General features: G+C 29.9%; 1 protein-coding gene across 2 annotated transcripts in view; it reads left to right on the top strand.

Moving 5' to 3' along the window:
- The window catches only part of LOC107446148 (putative inorganic phosphate cotransporter), a 52393-nt gene that overhangs the window by 12891 nt on the left and 26355 nt on the right, over positions 1-13147 (top strand). For both annotated transcript variants that reach the window (XM_071186154.2, XM_071186155.2), the window contains exons 5-6: positions 5203-5330; positions 7539-7688. In XM_071186154.2, the coding sequence (XP_071042255.2) occupies positions 5203-5330; positions 7539-7688 (278 nt within the window). The remainder of the gene's footprint in view (positions 1-5202; positions 5331-7538; positions 7689-13147) is intronic.

Raw genomic sequence — 13147 nt, 5'->3', positions numbered from 1 at the left:
TGCAAATGTTTCTACCCATGGCTAATTAAAAATGCAATCAAATTCCTAATTTTGCTTCTTCTGGATAGGTATAAATCTCATATCAATTTGAAACGGAGCAAGTTTTGTTCCTCAAAACAAATTTTCTGGTTTAGTTTTCTACGTAATTCTTGGAAATCTCGTTAGATCTTGAAAACAAAAGAATTGTAAAACAATATGTCAAGAAAATTTTACATCCATTTTTAAATAAGATTTGAGGCATCAACTGATGAAGTTAAAATGCTTTTATGAAATGCGATATTTTTTCATTCGATGTAGAAAACGTTGACTGTAACAAATGCATGCAAAACAGACACCAAGAGTTAATGAGCAAGACAACTTATCAACAAAACACATGCTTCGAGAGTAACGATGCGCTATTTCTTCAGAAGCTTGAGAAGGAAATCTCACAAGTTATGTTGCAAATTTTTAAAGGAACATTGACAGAAAAGTTTAATCTCCCAAATATCCAATAGCCTGCGCTTTTCTCAATATTGAAGAATTTATTTCAAAAAGAACAATTGTATAATCAAATGTTGGCTCTGAAGCTGAGACAACTAACATTAATAATGAAAGTATCTTGAAAACCGATTTTGAGATAAGTCCTCTTGAGGCATTGTTAGTTGCAAAAACGATTGGTTTCATAAGTAACTACTAGATATAAGTCAATGAGAGATGGGTTTTACTCAAACTTCGAAACTCCTTTTTCTCATTTATTATCCAGTGAGGAATTCTGGAAATGGAACTGGAAAATCAAAAGAAATTTCGAAGATACATTTACATTGGCCAAAAATTTGGAAAAAAGAGGAAGGTTAAATCAAAAGAAAAAGAAATAAATTACTCATGACGAAGAGAAAAAAAATACTTAAAAAGATTTAAAAAAAAGCTTAAAAAATATGAGGAAAAGATTAAACAAAAAAATGATCGAATTATAATAATAATAAAAACATCATCAGATTACACAATGATAAACATTCATAATTTAGAACGGACTATTAAACTGTGAGAAAAAAATGAAAGACATTTTTTTAAAATTATGTATTCAAGCATATTTTACTTTCCATTCCATGACTGAAAAAAAAGTAAAATTTTCCACATTAACCATGGTTATATGTCGTAATTCCAAGAAAAATCTTGTTTTTAGACATTTGTGTGGCCTATGGATTCCTAACGAGCATCAAACATTATCAAAATTAAGTGTTCATTCTCTGGAAAATTTAGTGTTTATTCACGGGTAAGAACTGTTCCTTCACTTGGTCATCTTACTACTTATTATTTAAACCACCAAAAGCTTAAAACAATATTATGTAAGTTATCTAACTTTTTTTACATAATTTGCATTTAATAACAAACATGTCGAAACCATCATTTAACTAAAATTATAAATTTTAAAATTTTTATGAATTTTTTTTAAAGGCAAGCTAAGCTTAAGTGTTCCTTCATTGTTTAGTTTACCCTATAAGATGTTGAGAAATTTGCGATGTTGTGAGAGATGTTTGACTACGTATTTTTAATAATATTTATAAAATATATATTCAAGAAATTGATAAATCTATTATTCCAAATCTATGCATACGTATGTATATTATTGAAATTGTATCAGTTATTGAAAAACAAAATAAAAAAAATAAAAAATAATCACATTAAATAAGCACAATCTGGTGTATTCTATCAGAAGCACGCTTTTTTAAAACTAGACATTTGTTGAATAAAGTGCTTTTTATACAAAATTCTTTACTAAATTGCAAATAAATTATTAAATGACTAAAAAAGAAACATCGTATTTCATAGTGTGAAAGAAATAAAAATAAAAAGATTAGCAAACGATTATTAGCGAAAAAAATATGAATGAAATTTTACGCTACGCGCGCGAAGTCAAGTTCCTCCCAAGTTTATCACATTTTAATATTAATCGCCCCAATTAGTTATTTCTTTATTGTCGCCAAATTATTTTTTTAAAAATAATTAATTTTAATTTTTCTCAGCTTCTAATAAATAAAAACAGTTGAAACTTCAGATTTTCCAATTGAAAAATATGTTGATTAAAATGGTATAAAAAAATTCATTCCTTATAATTCAACTTTTTTTCATCCTCACTTTAATTAAATAATAAAAAATAATAAATAATTATTAAAAATTATTTTTTGCATGAAATTATCTTTGGGTAAATGAGTTTTATGAGTGGGTGCAATTTTTTTTTAATTGCTTCATTAGTTTTGAAAATATGACTGAAAACGCAAAAAGCGAAATTAACATTAAGGGGTACGAACTTTGAATCGCTCTCCTGACCAAACTATGGGGACCACATTTCCCAGATTGCGGCTACCCCATATATTTTGAAGATAAGAAATCCAAATATGTAAAAAAAAATGCATGTTTATTCAGAGAAAGTACGTTTTTGTGTCTGATTTCGTAACTTAATTAATAGTTAGCACTAATTAATTAGCATATTTGAGGTCACCCCCAGGAACCATTAAGATTGACACTTAGTTCGTGAAAATCCGATCATTAGAACGAAAGTTATTCAGGGTGATTCGTTTTTTTTTTGCGGACTGTACACAGTGCTGCCAACTTTCTCCGCTTTTGGAGGAAATTTGCTCCAGTTGCAGCTGCGCTTATGTTTCAATGTTATCAAATGTTCCGGGTGAACCCCTAAATTCCGGATTTTTCGTATCCTCCTTCTAGGTTTAAAAACCGAGAGCAGAGAATTTTTTACAGAATTCCGCGTTTTCCAAGACTGATTTGCGGACCACCGCGAATCAAAACATATAATCCGACTCAATTTCCATTGCAATCTTAAATTTAAAATAAGATTTAAGACTAAAGGTAAGAATTAAGAATTCCCGAATAGAAAATTTAAATTTTGAAACTTTCTCTATATCACGTTAATGAAACGTTTTCTTAGTTATAATTTTTCCCCCAATTTGATTTTTTTTAATTTTTTTTTTGGTTTGTCGAATTTTTGCTGTTTTTAATACTTGTAACTACGCTAGAATCCGCTAATATCGTAATTTATTATTTACGTAATTTAAATAGCAAACATCGATTTTCGTATTTAACTGATTTAAAATTTACACATTGTGGTCCCACAGTGGACTCATCGTTAAGACACGGTTCCCAGCAGATCACTGAAGTCAAGCATCACTGACTGCGGTCAGTGTATGGGTGGGTTACCACTTGGATCAGTCTGCGTAGGGACCTAGGTTGTGCGGTATTGGTCCTCGTTAAACTGTTTTACCGTATAGTGCTTGACTTCGCGTGCGATCAGGCAGCCGAAGCGGGGGTGCCATCCTCTCTGCAGAGGATCAAAATTGTGATGGCATGTCTTCGGATCATCCTCAGGGATGCTTCCCTGACCGTCGCCATTACCCCATTGTGCAGCTCTAGTACGACATAAATGAACTACAACAACTACACATTAGGAATTGTTTTCCAGAGATTAAAAAATCGTACATCGCAATTCGTATTCACGTGATTTAAAAATCTATTAACGCAATTTGTATTCACGCGTTTTTCAAATCAATGCCTCGATTCTAGTTTATGCGTTTTTAAAACCCAATATCGCATTTCGTATTCACGCGAATTTAGAATCGGAAGTCGCTATTCATATTGTCGCGTTTGTGATAACAAACATTGATTTTCGCATGTACTCAATTTAAAAATATCGCCATTCACATTATGGTGTTCTTTATCGCTATTCATATTATCGTGTTATTGGGAACGTTGACAATGGATCCTTTTATCCCTAACTGGTGATCAACACCCAGTTCTTGTATTTGCATGAAAGGAGATCACCATTCGCTCTTCGATAGGGTTAAATTATCACAACCACATTGGTACTTTTTCTCTGGGGCGGGTTTCATGCTTTCGTTTTTCCGTTTGTGTGTAACGCTTAAGGAATTCCCGTCTACGCTCTTTGGCTTTGGCTTATTCAGCCTCGGTAAGTTTAGGCTTTGGCATCTTTTTTTTTCTTGCTTCAACTCTAACTTTTGGGACCGTGTCAATCAGTTTGGACCCTCTTTATTTGTGATATTCAAATGAATTAGTATTGAAACCCATTCAATTCGAACTGTAGGTTAGAATTTCTGATTCTTAATTAAAACAATAAAAACAAAAATATCGTTCAAATGATAAAATTCTCTTTTATTCGCAACTCAAGAAATGTTCATGGGATCTCTCTAGCTCCATATCTCAAAAATAGACTCACCAACTTAATGCATAACAAAAAAGTGGAAAAAATAATTCTAAAAAAATTATAAAACAGCAGCGGTTGCAACACATGCAATGACGACACACGCGCACTGTTTACTATTACTCTTGAACACTGTTGAAAAGTGGGATGACGTCCTAATAAGGTTCGCACGCCATCAAACCCTAAACAACACCCATTTAGCCAAGGGGTAAAAAAAAAACAGTAGGTGAAAGCTCTTAGCGTATCATAATTGTGCCTTTTGCATCTGTGTTTTAATTTATTTTATAAACGTCGTTGAACAGCCGACCCAATTTTGGGTTAACGACTACTAATACTCAAACCAGAAGCCTTGTTATTTTGAATCCAATCCAGAAGACAAGGGAACTCCTGGATCAAGTATTGGGAAAATTCGCCTTGGTGGAGAACTTTTTTGATGGAACTAACCCATATTTGCGTTACACGGGAAATAATACCACGAAAATCTCTCACGGTTGGCCTGACAACAAGGGTAATTCAAACCCGGTTCACCTCATTGGATGGTGAACGCTCGATACCCTAAGACACCACAGCTCTTATATGTGTATTAAATGTATATGTAATGGTGGACAAAATTGTTTTAATCATAACGTAGACCCTCAAACTACTGCTGAAGTTTTTGGTTGAGAATCCTTGCCCATAAACAGAATAATTATTCATCAAAATGGTTATTGTAAATTCTCCAATGTTGTGGAGATAGAGATGAAAAACTTATTTAGATTTGTATGCAAGATTTTTCTAGTAATAACAAAATATATATTTTATTCCCTTCTTTCTGGTTTAGAAAAGTATTTTTAAATTTATTTTGCCAAACACAACCTCTAAATAATGTAAATCTATGTAAATTGGTGTTCAGGTAATGTGAATCCAGGTGAGTAAATAAATGATCAGTTTTCTTACTAACATTCAATACAATTACAGTTTTTCCTAGAAAAAGAAAATATTTTAAATTCCAGGTGTTATTGCTTGCCTATGGTTTGTGTTTTGGCTTGTTTTAATTCACGAAAATCCATCTACGCATCCTAGTATTTCCAAAGAAGAATTACTTCACATAGAAAAAAACAAAACTGAAATCAAGAAAAAGGTACGAATTCTTTTTTAATTAATTAGTACTGTTATTATAATCTAAAAATAAATTTACTTAAAACAAATATTATTATAATTTTTCAAACTATCGAGCTCTTTTATAAAGTTTTGAACAATCAAGTGCATAGAAATATTCAACTGATTCTTTACACCTCTCTTTAATTTTGATGGCTTAAACCTTTTTCAATCTTCCAGTTGCAAAACTCAAAAAGCACCGTCTACATATTTTGCCCTTTTCGGTCAAAAAATTAATAATTAAATAAACAAATTGAAAAAAAAATTGAGTTTTAAACTCGAAACAACATTTTTATTTCTTATATTATAAATTTTACTTAAAATATTAGTCCAGTTTTTAAAATGAACAGTTTGATTAATTACTTTAACACATTGTTAAACAATAACAGCCAATTTAGAAAGATTTTTCTACATCATTGAAGTCAGTGTTGCAGTATTGAAATCATTAACGTATTGATTCAGTTTAGTAACATTTCTGATTTAAAGAAACTTCTCAGTTATTAAAAATTATGATACCACCAATAATACCAAATATAAATACCACGTACCATTTTCATTTTCACTAAACTAAAAGTTTTTTATTCCCATTTTCTGATAATTCCACAATTCAAGGGTGTTATGTATATATGCATGAAACTTAACCTGACAGTTAGGAATAACTGCCACAAATTATCAACAGTTAAAAACTAGAATATTATTTGGCAGCAAGCGTTATTTCATTATCTTTGAGGTACTGCCAATACCTTCAGTATAATAAGTTAATTTTATTTGTATTATTGGCAACTAAGTTGAAAAATAAATTAATATTATTTTTGGAAAGCGTTTTCTGATTTTGCTATATCTTTTATAGTCTATTCTATGAGATGTAATGAAAAGGTCATTGTTGCGTAAAAGGATATAAAGGTTGTGAGTGAAGAAATACAGTATTTTTATGCACCATTTTATTGGCATATTTCTAGACCATAGATGTTTAGGTGTTGAGTTCTTGGAAAAGCATTTATTAGGTACAATATTTTGCATGAAAAGTATTTTGCATAGTTAAAATTTCTTGAAATTTGGACAAAGTTCTTAAGAAAGTCTCATAAGTATTAAACTCACATTAGTGCCATGAAAGTATAGCCAAATGTTTCATCTCAAAATTTAAAAAAAAAAGAAAGAAAAAAACATTTAAAGTGAAAGTGTTAAATTGCAAAATTCACAATTGTTAAATTCACCATTAGTAATTTCAACACTTGGCGAGAATCTCATATGAAATTATCTTTAAAACAAAAATAAAGCAAATACGAAGTAAAACCTGAATGCGTATCTACTATTAAAAGCTATCGTTTTCAGTTGACTACATTTTATTAAATTTTATTTTATTAAAGTCGTTGTATAGCCGACCCAATATTGAGTTTACTACTATCAATGTTCAACTCCGTAGCCTTGTTTGAACCGAATCCAGATGGTAAGGTAACTCCTGCATCAAGTAACGGTAGAAACTTGTTTTGGCGAAGGTCATTGTGAAGGAATTAGCCCGCATTTGCGTTTCATGGAGAGATAAACCATGAAAACCACCCACGGTAAGTCTGGTGATAAAAGGATTGTTTAACTACTGAGGATATTTTACGTCAGCATTGTGGTCGGTGTGTAGAATTCGTATCGACCAGCCATCACTGGAATTCAAACCCGGGTCACCTCATTGGGAGACGAGTGCTCTATTCCCTCAGCTAAAACGGCTCTTTTTAGACAACATGTGATAATTATAAAACAGCCGACGTAATGTTTTAGGATCACGACTACTAAACTCCATAGCCTTGTAATTTTGAACCCATTGCAGAAAACGGTTAACTCCTGGATTGGGAGAAATTTGATTTCGCGGAGGATTTTTTGATGGAACTAATTTGTATTTGTGCTATATAGAGGGCAAAACCACAAAAACCTCCCACAGATAGCCTGACGGAAGTGGAATATAACCCATAATCCGTGTACCACTAAGGATATTTAATGTCAGCACTGTGGTCGGTGCAAGCCGGATGCGGAATTCGTATCGATCAACCATCGCTGGGATTCCAACCCGGTTCACTTGATTGGAAAGTGAATGCTCCATCCCCTGAGACACCACGTAGTTCAAATTAAAAACTATATTTAAAATAAGAGCAAAACATATTTTTAAAGTAGTTAGAATGTGTGTTTTTTTTAATCATTTTAGATGTCAAGAGATGTTTGGAAAAGCATATTCATGTCTGTTCCCGTATGGGCTCTTGCCATAGCTCATTTTGGATTCGATTATGGATTTTTAGTAATACTAACAGAGCTGCCTACTTACCTAAGCACTGCCTTGAAATATGACCTTAAATCGGTAAATACAAATATTGCTATAATATCATACTTGAAACAATTAAGATTCCGGTAAAATACTTTTTTCAGTTGTAACTTTTAGATAACTGTTAAAACTCTAAAACCCCTCATAAGAAAACACTTAAATATGCCACTTTACCAAAAGAAACCACTGTTTTCTAGGCTGTAAGTATCAGGCCATTAGTAATTCAACACTTGACGAGAATCCCATATTAAATTACCTTTAAAAAAAAATAAAGCAAATACGAAGACTGACTTACTTTGCTTTTACTTTAATTATTGTTAGTTTAATCATATATATATAATCAATGTTAATTCAAAGTATAACTAAATAGTTTTATTTTGAACCAAGTAATGGTGCATTAAATAAATCAAACAAATATAACTCCGCCCACAAATAAACTGCTAAGGATATATACTTTGCTTACCAGTTTTCTCTTTTTACCCTGATTGATTCGGTTTTATGCAGGCACGTATTCGGTCAGACGGTGCGAGAGGTTTGTAGTAAACATATTTCAAAATACGAAGTTAATGGCTCACAGAAAATTTATTAGTATACTTTTATTTTTTATAAATAATGGTGAGCAAATTTTTAATTAATCACTGCGTAGGCAATATATTGATTATGACTGTTAACAATGCAGCCTCTCACATGAAGAGAGCCGCATTTCGATTTCAAGGACGATTTTTTGGATAAAGCAAAGTGCAGAATTTAGAACATTTATAAGTATATTTTTATTTTTCTTAAATAGTGGTAAGCAAGTTTTTATTAAATCAAAATTATTAAAATATTTATGCACAAACTTTGCTGCAACTGGCAAGAATAATCTTTTAAACTGCGCGAATTCAGTAGTAGCTGTACGGCTTATAGTAACCGTAGTCAGGATATTGTAGATTATAAGTGTACTACTATTTAAGAATACTTGTATACATGTATGAGATTGCATGTACAGTCCGCAAAAAAAAAACCGAATCACCCTGAATAACTTTCGTTTTAATGATCGGATTTTCACGAACTAAGTGTCAGTCTTAATGGTTCCTGGGGGTGACCTCAAGTGTGCTAATTAATTAGTGCTAACTAGTAATTAATACACGAAATCAGACACAAAAACGTACTTTCTCTGAATAAACATATAATTTTTTTACATATTTGGAATCTAAACACTTGAATTGGGGGGAGGGTAGACACAATTTTAAAAAAATTGGATCGTAAATTGGGTCACAATAAAGGTTTATATATTTGGCGATAGTCCAGAAAACCGCCAAAAAAAGTCGCCTGCGCAAATGAATATTTTAAGATAACCCATTGACTAATTCAAAAGAGGAATGCTTAATTTTACTAGGTTGCTAGGCAACCATGCTATGACTGTAAAAAATTGAAATAATGTTTTGTGATTGCTCAGAGAGGTTTAATTCATTGTTAATAGAAAATATCTCGAAGTTTCTGGGCAATAGACAATTTTTAAGCTGATTTCTGACTAAAAAGCGAAAAAAAAATTTTTTTAATGTCCTTTGAGAAGAAAATTTGAATCGATTTATAAATTATTTATGATTTTCTAAGTTTTTAGAATTTAAATACATGAACTTTTTATCTGATATTGTAAAGATTATGCTGTTTTTGCTAAATTTATTCGAAGACTTCATACTAAAATCAAATTAACATAACTTATTACAGCTATATACAAAATTTTAGGGATAATCATTTTTACAACTTTAATCGAGTCTTCTAGGCAAGAAAGTTAGAAGGAAAAAAAAGTGCTAGAAAAATAAATTGTAGATTGTATAATTGTGTAATTGTATATATTGTAGATTGTATAGTAATTCTAATGCACATTCACAAGGTTTTCTGTAATTTACGATATTTCTTTTTTCTATAACTCAAGGAATTGCTGAATGGCATTTTAAAGACATTGAAATATGTTACGTTTAAGAATAAGATATTGAAATAATATGTTGCATATTGTATGATTCGTTGCTTATAAAATCGTTTCATTCTGCTAGATATTTAGGTTACATGGTTTTCTTTGGATAAAGATGATTAGAACATAGCATTCTCGTGTTTCGATGCATTCTGAAACTTGCGTTCACAAATTCACCATACAATGTCGCACAGCATATTCTTCAATAAGATGAGCTACATTTACCACCATATACTGCTACTATGATTATTTATGTTTTCTTATATATATCTGATACTCTCCTTTTAAACAGAGCTAGTAAGATCCTTAAGATACTGAAATGGGGCCCAAAAACTTAAAAGATAAAATATTTAATTTCATTAACTCAAAATATCCGGTCTCAAAATTTTAATTTTTAAGTTAAATATAACTTTAACAATATTGATGCGCTTACATTTTTAAAGACCACATGAATCCTGATAAAATATTAAAATGCATATGTTTACTTTAACGAGTGTAAAATCCTTATCAAATTAATGATCAAGACCCAAATGTAAAACAGTATAATTGACGATAAAAACTCAACTGGCTTCAAAACATATGAAGAGGGAAGTAAAAACCAACATGCTTCGAGCGTTCAAATATAATCGCCCATTTTCAAGACTTGTCAGGCTTTAATAACTTGTGACTTTCATTATTGGACGCTCAAAACATGTCTATTTTTATTACCATCTATTATTTTTTTAAATCAATGAAGTTTTTATATTTTCGATTAAGTTTCTTGAGATTATCCATTTAGATACACAACATATTAAATTATTTCACTCGATATTAAAATAAGTTTTGAAAAGGTATTTTTTATGTATCGATGGCAAAGTTTATTCTACATATATTTTAGGGTATGCTTTCCGAGTATTTTGATCGAGTTTATTTTTACACCCTTAATTGCTTAAAATTATTAAATAATTTGCTTAAAATAAATTATTCAAGCTGCATGATTTAATGCATTTATAGTATTATTAGATAGGGCTTCCATCGCATATTCTTAACCTTAATACAGCTATCATTAAATGAAGGGAATAAGCTTAAATAGATAATAAAAGCTAATTTTTTCCTCGTTTTAATTTTCAAGGAATAATATGTTTCGATCAAACAGAAGTAGCGAAATTATTGAGAAGGTTCCTTGGAGCAATATCATTCTTATCCTCTTTTGACGAAGTACAGGAAAAATTAGTTTTCACAGTTTCTGTAAAAAGTATGTTAGCCTTCTTGCCACGTTTTTTTTTATTAAAATAAGTTCGGAAATTGCGTATTTTATATAGCATTTTTTTAAAATCAGATGACTCTAAAATTAGCACGGCTTCGGAATCTTCTTACAAATTTCAATTTTTAGTATTTCCTACTTAACAAAATAAGGCATTTTCCTGATAACAAAAAAAGGCATTTTCCTGATAACAAATTATATTACAATAATATCTTGAATCGTGCTAAAGTAAAAAATTAAGCAAAATAGTTTAGTATATTATCAGGAAAAAAATCTACTTGGTATCATAAAGAAAGAGCAAAAGATGTAATGAAATAATTAGTGAATCACACGTGATCAGATAATTAAAAATTTAATTTCACAACTAAGATGTTAAGACGACATTTAAGATACTGAGATATTTTAAGACGCTTAACAATTTGGCTACGTATTCGACAGCTTTTTATGTTCTGTACCTTTATACTCTTTGTAGTGACTTATAAAGCATCAAAACTATTTTAGATAATCTATGTTGAAGTCACGAGAAACAAAAAAAAACAATCAATAACTTATACTCTTTATTCAAAAAAATAGTATGCTTAGTAAATAATCAGCTGTTTTGCATTAAATAATTTTAAACTGCGGATTGTTTTTAATTTCTTAACAAGGTTTTATTCTTAGCTAGCAGACAATAATTCTTTTTAAGAAAACTTGACTATAATTTAGAAAGGAACTTTACTTTAAAGAAAACCTAAATTAAAGAACTAAAAAAATTATAAGTAAAAATGAAGAAATAATAAACGTAAAAGGATAAGATTCTTAAAAATATGAAAATTTACTTAAATAATTGGTAAAATAGTTCTGCGAAACACTTGTGAAACACTTCCGGAAATTTCTTTTAAGATTAAGACGATATAGGGTAAACCTACCAGAGAAGGAACATTTCATAGATAGTTTTTAAAAATAAAATTTTAAACGTTTTAATTTAGATTGATTGGTAACAGTAGCTTACTACCATATATGGCAACGTTACTTTTAATAAGTAACGAGTAAAAGTACAAGTATTTTTAAAAAAAGTAACGATTTAAAAGTACATTTCTAGGAAATCGAAAAGTCAAAGTAACGAAAATTTTATTGAATAATATTCTTATGTTCTTTAATGTTTTTGCGAAATTGTTGTTATTTATTTAATTATTTTTAATTTTGAAAGTTATGAATATTAATTTATTTTTAAATTCGGAAGAATATTATAATATAATTTTATAATATAGTATATTTTATAATTTTGTAATTTTATAATTTTAAAATCAAATATAATTTCAGCATCAAACTTTCCACGGATTTGCTCGAAAAAGAAATTTTATCTATTGATTTTAATTTTAATTTATTATTTTTATTTATTTAAATTACCATTGATTTAAAATTATTTTACTCTTTAGAAACGCGTTTTAAAAGCACAAACATAAGCAAAGCAAACACGGGGTTTCAGATAGCTAGTAAAAAATAACTGAATGTGCAGTATAAGTTGAAACAGGCGGTATTTAAACACGAAGTTGGCTGTGAATGCATATTTATTGCACATTAATTTAATAAATTAAAAAAACATAAGCATTTATTTTTAAATTTCATTTCTTTTTTTTATTTTAGAAAGCTTACCGAGTTTTAGAAAAAAGTAACGATTTCATTCGATGTTTCCGTTACAAATACTTGTACTTTTTCCCTTAAAAAGTAACGAAGTACAAGTAAAAGTACGTACTTTTTGCTTGTACCGGCGGTACAAGTAACGAAAGTAAAACTACTGCCATATATGCTTACTACCTAACAATAGCATACCTGCCAACTTTTACGCATTTGGCGTAAAATTTTATTTCTATAATTAAATTGGTAGTAAAATGCATGCTTTCTATATATTCCTTGTATTTATAAACTTAATTTATAATATTTTTAATTCACCACCATTTTTAAAAAAATTACGCCTATAGATTAATATGTAATACTGTTCTAGTAATCCGCATAAGCTTGTTCATAATACAACAAATGTTTCTGCCTAAAATTGTAATTTACATTTCATTTTACTACCACTGGGGAATATCATCCTTGAAAGGATTAAAAGTTGGCAGGTATGCAATAGGAAGTCATCTAACAATGCATTGAGTTACCTGGTCTTAGAGTCTTCTCGGGGAAAAGTTTTGAATTTGTTAGTATCTGTTCAGCGTCTTGTTTCTTTGACACAATTATAAGGTCAGTGGTGATAGTTATCCGTTTAAAGTACAATTAATTGCACATAGTAATACTTTTTTTCTCATTGTGAAAAAGAAA

Source organism: Parasteatoda tepidariorum, chromosome 4 (assembly GCF_982258835.1).
Source record: "Parasteatoda tepidariorum strain Cologne lab strain chromosome 4, Ptep-v5.0, whole genome shotgun sequence".
Taxonomy (NCBI): Eukaryota; Metazoa; Arthropoda; class Arachnida; order Araneae; family Theridiidae; genus Parasteatoda; species Parasteatoda tepidariorum.
This window is presented reverse-complemented; position numbering and strand designations above follow the sequence as displayed.